The sequence below is a fragment of the Leptidea sinapis genome, chromosome 27, assembly GCF_905404315.1.
Source record: "Leptidea sinapis chromosome 27, ilLepSina1.1, whole genome shotgun sequence".
In the NCBI taxonomy this organism is placed as follows: Eukaryota; Metazoa; Arthropoda; class Insecta; order Lepidoptera; family Pieridae; genus Leptidea; species Leptidea sinapis.
The window spans coordinates 10620526-10638850 of record NC_066291.1 but is presented as its reverse complement, the minus strand read 5'-3'; the positions used below and the strand labels follow the sequence as shown (position 1 = coordinate 10638850).

The following is an 18325-nucleotide window of genomic DNA, read 5'->3' as shown; positions in this document are numbered from 1 at the left end:
ATACGCATGATATTTTCCAATGTCAGGTGGCCCAGTACATCGGGGAGATGTGCCGCTACCTGCTTGCTCAGCCTGCCAAGCCTACGGACTCCCAGCATCGCGTACGCATCATGGTGGGCAACGGCATGAGACCGGCCATCTGGCAGCAGATCGTCGACAGGTATACTATATTATAAGTATTAGATTATTTGTACAGTAAACAGTGTCATTATAGATGTAAAAGTTAAAGGTGCAGTGTCAGTTATAAGGAAAGGGAATGTTGACAAGGCTTTCTTATGTAGAGAGAAAGGATGAAATGCGAGATTGTCTGCACAAACTTATTACTTAACGAGCTAATATGGATGGAATTTTTTGTAAAGGTAAACGTAAGATTCAATTCAGATTGAGGATGTAATGGGACCTGATTACTGAACCAGAGCAATTCATCAACCACACAAAGCATTAATGCTAGGGGAAGAGGTCTGAGAATTATTTCCGGTCTGTAACCAATCGACGTCTATAATCTCTGCCTCCCTTTCCGGCAACGTCCTGTATGTATCTGTATATGTAATGTACAAATTACCTTCAAGTTCATTATTTTTACATCATATTTCTGCATACTGACGATCAAGTATACAATTTTTTTTATATAGGTATTTAAAAAATATTGCTTAAATCGAATAAAACTTTTGAATTCATTGGTATTATTTATTTAATTCATTAAACGGAGATCGCCTTTTATGATTACTTATTTAAGTTTTTGTCATTTGGGACTTCTTCTTTCCAAAAAAATTAACGAATTATTGCATTGGTCCAAAGAGGCAAATTATCAGGAAATTCTTCTTCAACCTTTAAATACTGTAAATTAATTATCAATTCGCTTCCAGTTTACTTCGTATTAAACAAGTACAATGCACTCATTAAAGTGTTTACTTAATTAAGAATGATAACATTCGCTATGCGTCATTATTAGCTCTGTCATGTCTAAAGTACATATAAAACTATTGTTACTTATAAAAATCGTGACCTGAATCGATGCTTGCATGAATTTGACTATTTGCCAACTTTTCCCTAACGCCGCATACAATTAGTAGTTTCCTCTGTCAATGTCGTAATCTAGATTCTAAACCGAATTGTTATATGAACTATGTCGCTACTCATACATACAATAGCCATCCCTTCCTGCGATTTAAGTAACCGACTTAGCTAACTTAATGCCTATGATTATTATTCAAGTTATATCATTAAGGATGCATGATGGAAGAAGGACGCAATATCTTAGACTTGGTAAAATGATAAAATTAGTGATATGGATGGCACAATTTCGAGACATAAGGTGGCTAAATATTATAGCAGAATCTAGAGAAACTTTGCCACAGGTAAACTGTCACAAAGATGGATGTCAGAGAGGAAGAATAATATAATATGTAAAGCCATAAATTATTTTTCTATAACTGATTTATAAGGTTTAATACCTAGTCGTATGCCGTACTATTGTTATCACAATACTATGACAAACGTACGACTAGGTATTATAATTTAGGTCCACTAAAAATGATCATTTCATAGCAGCAGAGCAAGAGTCATTATACTTTCTTACGATAAACCTGTTTGTTTGTTTGTTAAGGTTCAAAGTGGCCCAGATAAACGAAATATACGGAGCGACGGAAGGCAACGCAAATATAAGTAAGTACAGAGTTTAACGAGCGCCGTGCAGACAATAATATTATTTATCACTCGGAGATAATAGAAAGTACATCGCAAATGTACGTTTAGTTACACATGACTCGTAAATACACAATTACACGGTACTTGTGTGTTTAAAATTTTCCACATCAACAATTTAATGTATTGGAAATATACGCATATCGGTACTTTCTATTCTTGGTTGATAATTATATTGTTTCCAATTCCTTTATTTCTAGCAGTAAATGGTTTCATCCTATAAATTCGTATTCAAAGTAGCAGCTATTTTATTGATTAAGGTATTTTTGTTTTATTTATTGTAATAGTTGATGAAATAAGGAACAAAAATATAGACGTCGCCGTTTCGTCTGGTCTTTGAAGGCCGCTCATTTAACTGCAATAAAATAAGTATCATATTACTGTCTGCAAGATTTAAACAAAACATTGTTTGTTGTTGTCGTTTTAAGACACGTGAGATATATCTGATCGTTTAGTCACATGTTTCCTTAAAAGTCAGAGATTGAGTCAGATAAAGAATGACAATCGTCTTGCGTCTGAGGTTTCTGCAAGTATAGCGAGTGGTTACGCCACGTATAGCAGACTGAATCAGTATGTACGAATGTTCCATGACGTCACACTACCAGCGAAGCTTACTTTGATTCTACTGCTCATGCTACCCGGCAATGCAACGTAAAAGGCCGGCAACGCTCCTGTGATTCCTATGGTGTTGCAAGAGATTGTGGGCGGCGGTAATCACTTAACACCAGGTGACTCGTACGCTCGTTTGTCCTCCTATTCCATAAAAAACGGCTCTGACACCTGGTGTAGATATAAAGGTGTTCTCAAGACGTTGGATGCGCTTCATTTGCAGTGTCTTCGTTCCATTGTACGTGTCAAATGGCACGCCATTGTACGTGTCAAATGGCACGCCATTGTACGTGTCAAATGGCAATACCGCGTTACAATTACTAAAGCTCTTCACCGTTTGTGAACATCAGGCATGGAGGCCTGTTGGTGAAAGGACAAGCAAGATGGTGTGGGCACATTCAACGGATGGATTATGCAGACCACTGAAGCGCTTTCGCAACTCAGACTTTTCAAGCGGAAATCGAATATCCGGCGGACAATATCTCATCATGCAGTATACTTACGGATATCTGGAAGAACAGGCTCATAATCTACCGATTTCGCGTTTAAAGATAAAAAAAGTAAGATCTAAAGCGTCTAACTCACATCCGCCATAAGCCCGCGTGCACAACATGTGATCCAGACTAAATTGGGGCTTGTTAGCCACTTGCGAGCACACGTCAGGAACAACTAGCAATGGTCGCCAACATCGATTACGACGCGGACGACGTCAGCACTTAAAAAAAGCGAAGCAATTCCATACCAGTGAGAGGCTCCTTTGCACAGGATCCCGGCTAGGTTATGAGTACCACAACGGCGCCTATTTATGCCGTGAAGCAGTAATGTGTAAGCATTACTGTGTTTCGGTCTGAAGGGCGCCATAGCTAATGAAATTACTGGGCAAATGAGACTTAACATCTTGTGTCTCAAGGTAATGAGCGCAGTAATTGTAGTGCCGCACAGAATTTTTGGTGATTTTCAAGAATCCTGAGCGGCACTGCATTGTAATGGGCAGGGCGTATCAATTACCATCAGCTGAACGTCCTGCTCGTCTCGTCCCTTATTTTCATAAATAAAATACTATAGACTTATATAGTATAAGCGAATAGACCTGACAGCCAGGTAATCATTGAGAACAAAATTCAAAGATATTAACATCTTGACTGTTGCTTCTCAATATATTCTTTGGCACATAAGTGAATTTGCTAGAAACTGTCGTAACCATAATGTTATCACCAGGAACAGACATAAATTTATAATGCTTACTACTCGGCTAAGTCGAGTTGGTAAGTCTTTTGTGAGACGATGTATATGCTTTTACTACAAGATCCCAGAAAATGTTCAATGGAATGGAGCGACCGCCCTCAGACTATTAAATAATAAGTTTAATTGTAGAATATAACTTTGTAAACATATTTTTTCGATGAAAAAAAGGCCGCTGAGTTTGTTGCGCCCATTCTTCTCAGGTCTGAGGCATTCGTTTTGGAATTGGTGGTAGTTTTTTACTTTCAATAAGTGATGTGACATCCTATTTTGAATAAAAATATTTGAATTTGAATGCGTGACCAATTATGATTTGTCAATGTGTACCGTTAGCTAGTTTAATATTCAAAATACTAAAGGATCTTTTTTCAGCCGTGGATTATTTACGACTTTTTAATAAAAATCGCTTACAGTAACAGCTGATTCGCTTTCCTTTTCTATCTAGCTCTATCTCCATTAGTGATCTTCTTACACACTTTATTTGTCTATATGCTAGTATATTTATTTATTTTATTTATTCATGTATATAATATATATATATTGTAAGTCTTTGTTCAAGTCTATGCCCTGTTGAGTTTTAGCGTTAGGAATAAGTATCTTGCTTATCGTGACCAATTTATCAATTCAAAATATAAATATTTAAACAGAGTGCACGCGATGAATATTAAAACAATTTAGGGCATGTGCGATGCGCGATGACCGGACGTGGCAATGACCTCATTCGAAATGTGCGTTAAGCAGTTATGATTATGCATATAATGTATTATGTACGTATAATTAGTACCGTTGGTAAAACAATATGTTATATAACGATTATTTTGTGCTCTAACCAACTGAGCTAACCGTTCGAGTACCGCCTCGTTATAAAATTCTGTTTGCTTTGTTCAACTCTCAGGTTGTGGCTTCATCTACAGGATCTAATTTCCAGTTGATAACCTGCTCAACCCTAATATTTGCATATTAGGAAATTGACTTGAGATGTCACTCTAGTAAATCTGAACAATATGTTATGTTTTTTTTTAAGTGATATCAGTTGGTTAGAGCACCGGCACGGAACGCCGGAGGCCGTGGGTTCGAATCCCGCATCGTTCATAAAATTTTGTTTTTCAAATTTTATTTGTGTATTAATCCTAGAAGTGAGGGTTATCACTTTAAAAAAAAACATAACATATTGTTTCGATTATTTTGCATTTATTATTTAATACAGTAAAGTATACGAATTTACCCTTATTCTTTATGAAAATTTATAATTATGGTCTCTTAGAATTGCAATACGAATATGGCGGATTGATAATAATGTTGTTTTGACACAATGTATCACCGCGTCGTTGTCTTGGAGAAAATCTTAAACTTAGGGTTGAAAATATTAAGCTTATAAAAATATTTGCAGTAAATTTCTTGTATTTTTCGCTTTTTACGGTATGGCCTAGCCTGAAATGGGTTTATGTGTTCACCGAATATCAAGGGACCCGATGGCCCGTTTGCCCCGTCTATAGTATTAAAATAGTTGTTTCAGATTCATGTTCAATTATAATTATAAATTTAAAAAATTGTTGCCGCCAGGAGAGGCACTTGGACAATTCCTCGTAAACATCCACTCTCTGTAGACTTTCTGTTTCATCATTCAAACAGTGAAAGCTTAACTTCGTAAACCATGTCTCAGTAGGTACCTACATTGACAATTTGGCCTTCGCTTAGGTATTACATGTTTAAACGCTGTATCTTTACGTTCACGATTTTATACTGTCACGATTATTCACTAAAAAAGTTACCTAAGTATTGAACTCAGTCAACCTGCTATCATTGCACTATTCAGCTATTGCGCTGAAATATAAGATCTTATAGAATGATCAACACGGTGAATGTTCGGTAAGTAAATCAGAGTCAATTATAAACACTCAAAAGATAATCTGTGGATCATTGGATGACCGTCATCGACCCCACTTCTGACACCAATATCTTTGGTATATTACATCAATGGTTGTAATTTAACGTTGGCAGTTTTAGGGGGCTTCCCACCTGCGCTAAATATAATATAATACTAGCTGACCCATCAAACATTCTATTGCCATATAAAGAAATTTAATAAAATTCAATATTTTTGGGGTATAAAAAATAGATGGCAATCGATTCTCAGATCTACCAAATAAATATATCGTACTACAATAATCATTATATTCGATTGCCATCTTGCAACTCTATTTGCGTATCTTTGGAGGGAATAGTATAATATTAAAATCGCGATACAAAAATAGGTGTTGATTCTAGATGGGTGAAAATTTGAAGTTGTATGTATTTTTTATTGTTGGCCGATTTTCAGACCTACCCGATATACACACAAATTTTCAAACAAATTGGTTTAGACACAACAAATTTTATATATAAGATTATAATACAATATGTTTGTTTCATAATATATTGTTTTCAGTCAATGTGGACAACACGGTAGGAGCGGTCGGGTTCCTGCCCACACTGGTGCCAACGTGTTTGCACCCCATCGCACTGGTGAGGGTGGATGAGCAGGGCAACGTGGTCCGCGGAGATGACGGCTACTGCATACGATGTCCACCCAGTGAGTATCTCATAGTTTAAAGAGTTGTGGACCTTACGTACTGTGATGGAGGACTGTTGGAAGTAGTTCTACCTATCGAGTAACGGGTTCGGGATTTGATTCATTCTGGAAACGTTAATCTACGTTTGGGTGTATGCCATTTAGTCATTAACGTTCTATAAAAAATTATACTTACAATCGCCTATTAAAAGGTCGTCAAAAATGTCCGAGCGGCGTTGTATATACGTTTACATTAACTTATACAGATAATATTAAAACATTCATTCAAATTGACACCTTATTTCGTGGCAGTAATGGTCAAAGTCTATCGATCTGCTCGTAAGAAGCTTATTGATTATGATGCGAAATGTGCCAGAGAGATAGATGTCTCTTTGTATGTATTTGTGACATTTACAAAGTATTTGTATAAATGTTTCAGACGAACCAGGGATGTTTATTGGGCTGATTGCACAAGGCAATGCTGCTCGAGAGTTTCACGGCTATGTTGATAAGGTGAGTTATTAAAGTGACACTCTTTATATACCTATATTTTTGAGTCCAGGGGATTGGTAAGAATATACAGATTGTTCAACATGTTACATCAATATTACGTGCTTACTTTCGGAACTAGATTTTGAGATGCCATGATTTCTTCTAGTGTGTATAATTTAGATTTCCGTTTGTAAAAATTAATAGCACTAATTATATCCAAGAAAGGTTTTCTTATTCTATTATATATGTTACTAAAAACCCACAATAATTCAAAACAATATTTTGTTTCCACAACAATAATTAAAGAAAATCGGAGATGTCTAAAAAGCCATTTTAGTATAAAGTTCACAACTCGAAGAATTTAACTTACAGCTTTCAATATGAGTCATAATTAATTCAACCTACCTTATTCGAAACTCTTCATAAGTACAAAACTCTCAATTTCTTGAAATGAAATGAAATGATTTATTTGTATGAATCGTGGTAACATAGTTGTTAACAATTAATTGGTGTACAGCACAATTCGCCAATATATCGGCATACAAATATTTGATTGTCAATATTGGAATATCATATTTAATTTATACTTATACGTTCTTAATACACATTATAAAGCTTTAATTCAATGATATAATATAAAATAAACATTAGTTTGTAGGTACCTCTCAAAAATTACATTTGAATACTATTATTTTTGGCTAAAGAATTCTTTTAAACTATAAAAGCATTTATCTATTAGCCATAATTTTAATTTTTTATGCATTAATGTTTTAGGCATCTCTCTAATATTCTTTGGAAGGTGGTTAAATACCCTAATACACATAACATTTGCGTTATTTTGATGAAGCGCTGTTTTACAGTATGGCATCAGAAGGCGAGTTGGATCTCTTAATCCTAATATGGAATAGTCCTTTGCTGGTTTAAAAAGTTCACCATGTTTTTTAATGAACATACAAATTTCTAATATATATAGACCAGTAAGCGTTAACAGACGGTCTTGACGCCTCTCTTTTTCTGAAAAAAGTTTTCGATTGTTTTTCGCCTCACAAAAGTTCTACAGTATTAATATAAAATCTGACATCTAGATATAATGTTATTTCTACATCGTATAACTTATGATAAAACAAAATATGGATTTGATAACAATTGTTTTAAATTAATTATGTAGTATTCTATATTCAAAGGGTTTGACTCACGCATAAATAAGTTCCGCAAGATCTAAATGCCTAATACTTAAGGTAAAGGGCAAGCACAAAACAAGGTGTTAAACAAGTTTTACAAGTTTTTTTGATTGTTGATTATATTTTTAATGATATTAACACTCCAAACCAAATGAACTACAATTATTCTGCTTTACAGTTAAACAAGTTTTTTATCGGCATGACGCATTTATTTAGTGCAAAACTCAGAAAAGTTATTCTTATAGCTTATACTTTTTTCTGTGTAGGTACAATTATTCGGATTAGAAACCAATAACAAGGATAGTAAGCGTACCTATAAACTGTTCTCGCCTATAAATTTACTTAAAATGTTAATTTTCTATAAAAGTATTTGCTTGTTAATTTGGTCAGGTGCTTCATTATGCTTTACAAACGATGACGATGTCAGACCCAACTTCACTTGTCAGCGCGCGTGGTGGCCGTTAAGGCCACACTAAATGCCAGCGACCTTGAGCGATATGAGTTCACGGCTGCCGGCCCGCCATCTATGTAACAAGGCCAATATTTTCAAAATTCTTGCGTGGAAAACAGTTTATATGCTTACAATCCTCGTTATTCACTACTAATCTGAATAAATGAACCTACACAAAAAAGTACAATCTATAAGAATATCTTTTCTGAGAGAAGTACCAAAAAAATGCGTCACGCCATTCCAAAAAACTTGTTGAAAACATTTTGATTTCGCAATGTTCCGCTCAGATGCTCAACAATTACCGAGCTATAACGAGATACAACTGACATCAGTGTATGATAGCTAGTACTCTTATTTAAACTTGACGGCTCTCCTCAAATTGATGCACACATTTTATTCATTAGTTAATATGTACTCTTATAGTTCCATATAAAACAGTTGATATAAGTTGAACTTATTATTATCAGTGCGAAATTTGTATTGCGAAATATAAATGTGTTGGCATTAGGTACTCGAACATTGTGATGGAATAATTTATGATAATATGTTGTCTGCAAACACCAATGTGTAGATTTGGCTTTTAACGTAATGGAATGTTAGTTTTATTATGCTCATAAAATTGATTGTATATTATAGCTTTATTGATAATACATTGCAAAGCACAATATCGGTTACTTATATAATAACACGACTAAAAATGAAACGGAGTGGCCGTTTAATGCGCGAATATTATTGATGTGCGAGTATTATTGATTTCCCTAGGCGTTCTTAGTAATTTATTTTGCGGGTATTCAATGTTCTATTTTTTGTCATAATATAAGACCAATTGTGTACTTATAGGATTTTTTGGCCGAATTGTTTTACATAATAATATCCACCACGGCCGTGCACGTAGAAAGACCCAGTCACTACATCTTATAAGAATATAAAATTTATTAAATTGCGCCTTGCAGACTCAGAGATCAGCGAGTTTAAACAAACACTCGAGAGGACAGTCCTTATTGAGACCACGATCCTGTTCATATTTGTAGAACAGCTTATCGCCTTAACCTTCGACTCCGAAGTGACTTGATAATAATATTCTTGAGAAGATATTAATGAATTTATTTGCAAGGAAATTCTTGTCATGCCAGATGACCCTTTTTGTACTCTATTTGGTCACGATGATAGGGTGTCAAAGTATTACTGAAATGTGGAACTACTAATACTTGGTGGTAATACTTTTAAATTCGATATTTTTGCTGAGAGTTTCACCATACGTGAAAGAAACAGAAAATATTAGGTCAACTCCTTTATTCTGCCGCTAACGGCTAAACACCTACAACGTCTTGTCGCTAATATTATGCAAGTCATGTCAAAAAATATTCTATACGTCGTTTATGCACAGCCATTTAGTGAATATTGAAAGTAAAAAAGTACTAGTTTATTAAAAAATCTCACTAAGTAGATCATATTGTGGCATGAGAACAGAGAGCACAGTATTCCAGAATACGTCTCAATACGTAAACCTGAATCTTTTAATTGTATTGTTGTGAGTGTAATAAATTATCTTCAAAAGTGTGCATAAAAGAGAGAAATATATTTTTTGTGGCAAAAGGAGAACAATGGAGCATAGGTGACCAGCACCTGATGTTAAATGATCATCGCTACCAACGTTCTCCTGCAACGGCAATATTTACGGCCTTTTAAGAAGGGTTAACAGTTGATCGTAGGTTACGTAGGTAGGAGCCCTCTGGTAGACGGTCTAAAACGGTCAGCTTTTTTGATGTATCATACGTGCCTCTCTCAAAGCGCCATTTGTTTCCGAAGCAGTGGTAGTGTTTGAACTGACATCAAAAAGAATTCTAATTGAGTCAATTTTGCCTTTTTATACCTTTTTACTGTGCACAGTATAATGATCATAATGAAGGTCACTGTATTATAATGTGCTCTTCATTACAGAGCGACAGCAACAAGAAACTAGAAAGGGACATATTCCGCAAGGGGGACGCGGCGTTCGTGAGCGGCGATATCCTGGTGGCGGACGACCTTGGCTACCTGTACTTCAAGGACCGCACCGGCGACACGTACAAGTGGAAGGGAGAGAACGTGGCCACGGCGGAGGTGGAGGACGCGCTCGGAGCCGTCATCGAGCGGCGGGACTGTGTGGTCTACGGCGCCTCGGTATTTATTGTTGTAGATATTATTTTGTCATGAGCGCGAAGTGAATCCTTTGATTTTTTAAATTTATTTAAACCATCAATCGGAACAAAACAAATGTTATTTTTAAAGTGACATCCCTCACTTCTGACATCAATTCTGGGACATCTCAAAGTCAATTTCCTGTTATGCAATTATTGGGGTTGAGCAGGTTTATCAACTGTAAAGTAATTTCTGTAGATGGAGCCATAACCTGAGAGTTGAACAAGATATACAAAATTTACGAGCCGTGCGTACTCGAACAGTTTTTTTCAGTTGGAAAAAGCGCTCGGACGGAACCCGAGAGTTCCCAGGTTCGACCTCCGCATCGGTCATAAATTTTCGTTACTTTAATTTGTATAATTAATAATAACAATTATTGCGGTCCCGGTCGGCGTGACAGTCAAATCCTCTCCTCTTGAGATTTGAAAATCGAAGGTTAAGATATAGGACTTGGTGTAATACATTCTACGTGGCGCTACTTTCCTTTGGCTTACCTTTGTCGCTATTTTGACACTTTGTGTGGGTTATGGCAACGATTCTTTTTCATAACATCCTATCATGGGCCTCTTTTCTCCAAGATGATTTATTTTCAAGTCTTTTCTGGTCTTCCTGGACACTCTCTCTCCCCCATTTTCTGCCTCAGGGTCGAACATAATGTAGGCCATACACGCTACGGTCTACCGGAGAGGTAATCTGTGCAGGTTATGCCTGCGCAGGTAGACCGGAATGTGTGTGGGAATAGACCTGTGCAGGTTTTTGAACCTGCGCAGGCGACCGGCGCAAGATCGAAAATCGATTCTTTCGAGTGACACCGTACGGTGTACCTGTGCGTGTGTGCGTGTACTCCGGTCGCCTGCGCAGGTCGAGTCAGTTGTTTCCTAGTGTTTCTTTCAGACGGTTGTCTCATCGCTCGCATCTTATTGCCAGAAAATGGCGCCACCAGATTCAACTAAAAAAATCCTTGAAGATTTTATCGAAATGTATAGAAGTTATCCATGTCTTTGGCAAATTAAAAACAAAGATTACCATAATCGAGACAAAAAAGAAGCTGCTTATAAATTACTAATAGAAAAATTGAGAGAAATTGAGCCAGGTGCCAACAAAGATGTAGTTGTGAAAAAGATCAATAAGCAAGACCTAGCAACGCCAGCGTGTCATCGTCCATTTTCGATGCCATCGCAAAGAGAACTGAAGACCGCTCCGATACACCGGAACGTCCCCATGCACGCTACCATTGTTCGGTTGACCTACATTTTGGTTAATAAGGTCACATAAAAGTCACTTTCCTTCAAGATTTCTGTGACAAAATTTCAATATTTGTGACAAGGAATGAGTCACAATTACTCGTGTTGCTTGGATATTTAAAAGGTTGCAGTGACGCTTGAAACAACTTTTAACTACTAGTAAATATTTAATACTGCCTGTTCTCTCTCCAGCTAGTTTTCTTTGAGAAAGTTGAGTAACCTTTCAAATCAAATCAAATAAAAATCACTTTATGTAGGTCACGGAAATGACACTTATGAATGTCAAAAAATATTTTTTCTTATTGAATCTAACTCTAAGTACTTCGTAGGGTTGAGCTAATGAGAAGACGTAGCAAGAAACTCATTGGCCACCCTTTTATATTATGATTTACATTTTCTTTGATTTTCAAATCATTTCAATTACAATATAATATAATAATTAATCTTAAACCTTTAACCTTAAAATGTTATTTTATATATTTAGGTAAGTGAAAAAGAATAAAGGTTCCATTGATTTTACTCATGGGTGATGTAAATGAGGAACAGAAATGGTCCCAAATACCAACCCTGTGAAACCCCTTTTACACCTAATGTTAAAGGCGGTCTTATTTGTAAGTAATAAGCTGAGGGGGGTGTTGTATGACGGTGGCAGGTGCCGCAGACAGAAGGTCGCGCGGGAATGGCGGCGGTGGCCGACCCGGGCCGCTCCTTGGACCTGGCGCGGCTGGCGGCACACCTCGACCACTCGCTGCCTTCGTACGCGCGACCACTATTTCTGCGCATCACCAACGACATTGAGATCACTAGTTAGTATACCATTTATAATATGATCTTTTAACTAATAACATTGTAACCAAAATTGTCAGCAATAGACTTTTTATATACTACCGTAAAGACGACCTGAACCCGTTGATCTATGATCAATTTTCTTTTGTCGATGTGTGCCAAGGCTGACTTTTTACACCTTGTCAATTAAAATCTATAACAGTACCTTTTCTATCTTGCTGTATCTCCTTTATACATGTTCTTCTCTCTCGCAAGCTTTATTTGTCTATACACTAGTATATTGTAAGTCTATGGTCATAGCAGTGTACGTTGAAGCCTCAATTACAGTTAGCAGCATTCTACTAGCTGTGATACAGAGCCACCTCGTGAACTTCTAGAATTTTAGCAAAGATTACTGTAATGTCCCACGTTTGGTCACGAGTGAAGCGACTATTCTTCACTATGCACTACACCCGGGGACGTCCGCTCGCAACCGATAGTCGATTGGAACTCGCGCTCCCACTGTACTTCATTCCTTATATAGCACTGAACGTCACACGGTCAATGTCACTGTCGATGTCATGACAGTGACAATGATTATTAACATACTCAAATCAGACTAGATGTCAATACACTACAATTACTATTAACTAATGCATGTTCCGAATGGCCTCTTTGTATTGAAGCGTTAGTTAGCAAATAGTTAAAAAAAGTTTGTTTTATGGTAAAGTAACGTTTCTGCAGTTCTCAATTCCACTTAATTAATATTTGATCATCACAGGTACATTTAAATTGAAAAAGTTGCAATACCAGAAGGAAGGTTTCGACCCGGACGTCATCAAGGATCCACTGTACTTCCGGTCGGGCGCCACCTTTGTTCCCATCACCACGCAACTGTTCAACGATATTTGTAATGGAAAGGTCAAGCTCTAAACCTTAGGACACTTATAATCGTGAGCGAGATAAATTTTGTGTATTGCGAATTCGATTTTTTTTTCTGAGCCCCAAAGGGAATGTAAAATAGTTATTTTAGAATACAATAATATGTAAATTTTGCATACGAAAAAGTTTAGCGACAAATGGTGATTTAAATATCGTTTTTCTGGCAAATGATAGTGATGATAGTACAATACGATTTGGTCTAAGACCTCGGAGAAATTTAATGGACTGTAGTTATATAATAATAGATGTACATTATTTGTAATTTTGTTCCGTATTTTTGAAAGTTTTTGTTTAGAGGGAGTATCTATCTTGTTTTTTCTGTATCTAGTTCAAAACTATTTTTTTTAATGTCCTGAAATTCAGGCTCCTATAACCAGATTGTAAATTTTGTCAAATGTGTTACAAGCAATGCTCATGTTGTCTACAGTGTCAAATGTGTTACAAGCAATGCTCATGTTGTTGACATACAGTCAAAATTATGTTAGTACGTCTGTAGATATATAATATAATTATTATCGTAGGTTACATTCCGACGTCTAGTCTAATTTGTAATGTTTGAATGCTTTGCAGTAATTTTTTTAAGAGTCTTGCAATCATTGTTCATCTGAATAGTTACGATAGTAGTATTCATCTAGGATTCATACTCGGTATGGAACATTTCATAAATAGCATGTGAAATTCCATATGAAGTGATTTTTTATGCCGTACCTGCTATCTTTCTTCATTCGGTCTCATCTTCGTACAATACCATCCTTCGTAATCATCGCATTTATGAAGACCGCGGCTCAAACCGTGCGGGGCATGGCTCCATTTTAGTACTATAATAGTAATCTGTTGCATTGAATAGACTTTAAGCTAGGTGCGGTAAAGTATTTATTTCTTTGAAATAATTTGTTGCCGATATCAAAATCACTTGTTTGTTTCTGTACATTTAATTTCATTAATGTCTCGGTTACATACCGAATACTAATTCAGTCATTGCGTACGACGTGGACGATTTGTGAACTTTGCGAAAAATCACTGCCGCTGAAATTTCACATGTGAAGTCCAATGTCGATGAAATAAAAAATAACAATCAATTCCATACTTGGTTCTCACCGCTCATGTAATGTAGCTCAGTTATATAAGATAAAACAGCATTCAGCAGGAATTATCGAATAAAGTAATTATGGTTCCTTTTTAATTGCTATTTATTTGTACCAACTCTTAAATTGTACCTACTGTAAAAGTGTAAATAAAGATTAAAGTACAATTTATTTCATTTTATTCCAATGTCCGCAATTCACAGAATTTAATGCAGATTATTATTAGTTTTGAAGTGTTTTTGTAACAAGAAACACGGTTATTCTACTTAATTCTGCCTCATCAGTGACAAGTGTAGAAAAATATATTGAAAGGAAAAGAGATTGGAAAAACGGGCAATCTTCAATGGACAAAACAAACCTTGATTTTTGTGTCCTGATGGAAAATCAATTATGTTATTGTACGGTACTTGCTGATTTTATTAGGAATCATGAGGGTAGTTGTATGTGCTCCACTATCCGATGACACAAGTCGCGCTTGGGTTGACAAGCGGACGGAGACAATTGAGCTTTGCTCGGGCGTGGTCGCTAGCACTACATATGTAAACCGTGTTTACCCTGAGCGACCTGTGGTCACCAAGTCTAGTGTTGACGTACAATGCTAGTGTTTGCAAGCTTGCGATCGCCAGTGACGTTCACCTGGAACACCAGAGTGACGTAGGAGTGTTCCAAGGTTAGTGGAATGCATTTTACTTCTTTCCTCATGATTCTTGGTTGATTGCAAGTGCCTACATCAATTCATTTATTTAACGAGCCAAAACCGGCGACTATAGGAAACCTTAATACAGTCCCAGATATTATTCCTGAGCCCGAACAGTTATCTTACATACCAACTTTAGTATAAGACCAAGATAAGTTATCAAATAGAAAGTGATTGATTTTTTGGTGTTTTTTTTTTTTCATAATAATGAAGAATCCATACCATATGCACGCATATTCAAGATTTGCATTCATTCTAATGTGATTGAAAAAAAATGAATTTGCAGTTTTCTTTAACTATAACTTTTAGAAAATAGTGCCAAAAAATAGCGGATGAAGCTAAATATTCAAAGTTGCTGAGTTTTACTTTTTTTTAAGTACAAGCTATTACTATTCACTTTAATATTATAATAATAGCGTCAATCCCATAACTACATTGACCGATGCGACTGAGGTCATTCATGTAAAAGAGGAACAACAACCCTTATTTCACTGTCATCAGCGTATGTTATGGTGGTCGATAGTTTCGTTGCTGCAGTTCAAATTCCTTAATGGTAAAAAACTAAAGACTAGTCCTCTGCTAAATGGATGAATAGCACATTATCCATTAATTTGAGCATATGAAACAATGTCCATTAAGTAATTCAAATCCTAATTCGTAATTCTAATAAAGACATCTACAACTGCTCCACTACTGCGGTATCTACCTCATTGTTGAGCAATCTCGCTAGATTACTTAAATACAACTTAAATACAATATTTATCTTAAATACAACAAGTGACCAAACGGATCGCTATCCGTTTGGTCACTTGTTGTATTTAAGAATTCCACTAGATGGCAGCTCTGTCTCCGATTTTCGTTAGTTAACATGATCGCCCAGAGGTGTCGTTATCACATCGTTAGCTCATTCTTACGACGCGCTATTGATATTCATTGGAAAGTAGTGACTCCCTACAGTTTCGGATGTATGGGTATCGCTTCTCGGCCTTTTGGCTAAGATCAAAGTGTAGTATCTGTTCTTTTCAGCTTAATATCTGAAAGTTCCCGCATAGCGGGACCAGTATATTAAACTGATTTTTGTAAAATGACGGGGTGTTAGGGGCTCGCTCCACTCCTGTAACGGGTCGGCCCGGCATTGCAGTGCCGCCGGGATTGGCCCATATAATAGAGAAAAGAAACTATTGGATTGAACAAAGTGTAACTTACTTTACCTGATACAATTATTTCTTCTGTGAATGTATAATCTGATTGATAATTTTATACAAAAAAATATGATATCGATTCAGGAAATTATCTTTAGTGACATAAGTTACTCTAAACTATTTACGTGACAGTACTAATATAATTATTATTATTATGTGTTTAGCCGTTAGCGTACGGACTAGAAATTTCGAAAATATCTAAATTTTAAATTAAATTATGCTTTGGACGGAGTTCGCGAGTAACGTGATCAACCATATCAAGTATGCCCTAGAAACAGTGTCTATAATAACAGAGTGAAAACTAATAATAATAATGAAGCTTCGAAATATTTTACTTACGTAATATATTGTATTCAGAAACAAAATAGAGAAATATATTAATAATTATCTGTCATATAACTAAAAAATATACTCTACTATAATACTTGGCTTGAGTTACGCATTCTGTCTCATACGAGGTGGTTTACTGACTATCAATAATTAGTTTATTTAAAGGCCTACATTCAAAATACATTTCTCACTATAATATGGTGTGCTTACAGGTTTTACGGCTCTTTGGTGTTTTTATCTTAATCAAAATATTACAAGAGGCGAGATATGGTAATATCTCGATTTAAAAAAAAACACTAAATTAAAAGACTATTGTGCAACGTTATTTGCTATATTATTAACTACTAATTTTCCTTTTAACGCAATATTTGAAGTTAAAATTTGGTTTGGTGGACTCTTCCCGGTGTTCACCAAAATTTTCAATGCTAAATTTCCCTTCATTGATTTAGTACTAAACCTTTCGGGAGACGAAATCGACTAAATAACTAAAACGACTGAACTCGTGTCTTATCGGTTTACGGACAGACTAGTTTCAGACCGCAATATTGGGCGCGACCGCGAACCATCACTATCATCTCACCCAAACTTCACCTAACCCTGATGATGGACCTACAACAAATAGACGTGAGCTTAGCTGTTTAGTGACGTACGGTATTTTACTGTGTGGTCATGCTGCTGACATTGACATAGTGTCTGCTGCAAAAGAGAGCTGTTCGTGCTATATATCAGCTTGGTTATAAACAGTCTCTCAAAGAAAAATTTCAAGTATAAATATTATGACTGTTCATTATCAGTACATTTATGAAAATTTAATATACGTTCACAAAAATCATCACCTTTTTGCTCTTAATAGTGATTTTCATTATTATTACACTATAAATAAGTGATTGCTTGTAACTAATTCTAGTAGGCTTCATAAGATACATATCTAATAATAGCTTTAAAGGTAAATGTATCCACTTTTAAGTCTCAGCCCCTGTTCAGGCATTATCTATAAAAAAAATTAAATGTTTTATTAAAAAATGGCTCTGTCATAAAACCTATTACTCCACAGCTCAATAACTTAATGATCGGACAGCCTGAGACTAGATTATGATTATTTTTATAGCAATAGCAATGACAGTATAATATTGTTTATTTTTATTAAAATGAGCACAAAAAAAATGCTGGGAGAGTTTCTTGCGCCCGTTCTTCTCTCTCAGAGCGCCATTTGTTTCCGAAGCGGTAGTATTATCTAGTATATTAGAAACGACGTGAAAAGGATTCTAAAGGAATCAATTTTAAGAAAATAAATGCCTTTTATTCAATGTAAAGACATAATAATTAGAAAAATATTTTATTAGAAACAAATTTCATTAAATTCGAGTCCTTATCTCATGTAACGTCTTCTAAGAATATCACAAATCTAAGCGATCAATTGAATTAGGTGGAGAAGTTCTTAAATTATTTTTCGACACTCTTGACGCAGATGATGCTAGGAAATATGATGCTGCCATTGAATCTTGCAAAAAAAGACGAAAATGAAATTTATAATTTAATGAAAGGCAATATAAACATAATTAAATCCGCTAATAATACCTTTAATTGCACTGTTTATAATTTGAATCAAAATAAAGTAAAAATAAATTCTCAAATAAACCACATGAATA

The 18325-nt window shown here is 35.7% G+C and overlaps 1 protein-coding gene and 1 non-coding gene across 2 annotated transcripts in view; both read left to right on the top strand.

Annotated features, from left to right (window-relative positions):
• LOC126972671 (long-chain fatty acid transport protein 4-like) overlaps positions 1 to 14614 on the top strand; it is a 37858-nt gene extending 23244 nt beyond the window's left edge. The window contains exons 6-12 of the mRNA XM_050819555.1: positions 27 to 160; positions 1607 to 1665; positions 5984 to 6127; positions 6546 to 6619; positions 10172 to 10393; positions 12308 to 12461; positions 13202 to 14614. Coding sequence (XP_050675512.1) covers positions 27 to 160; positions 1607 to 1665; positions 5984 to 6127; positions 6546 to 6619; positions 10172 to 10393; positions 12308 to 12461; positions 13202 to 13353 — 939 coding nt within the window. The 3' untranslated portion in view covers positions 13354 to 14614. The remainder of the gene's footprint in view (positions 1 to 26; positions 161 to 1606; positions 1666 to 5983; positions 6128 to 6545; positions 6620 to 10171; positions 10394 to 12307; positions 12462 to 13201) is intronic.
• Positions 14615 to 16117: 1503 nt separating this feature from the next.
• Positions 16118 to 16310, top strand: LOC126972931 (U2 spliceosomal RNA). Its single transcript, XR_007731223.1, has one exon. It is a non-coding gene; the product is annotated as a U2 spliceosomal RNA (small nuclear RNA).
• The last annotated feature ends 2015 nt before the right edge of the window (positions 16311 to 18325 follow it).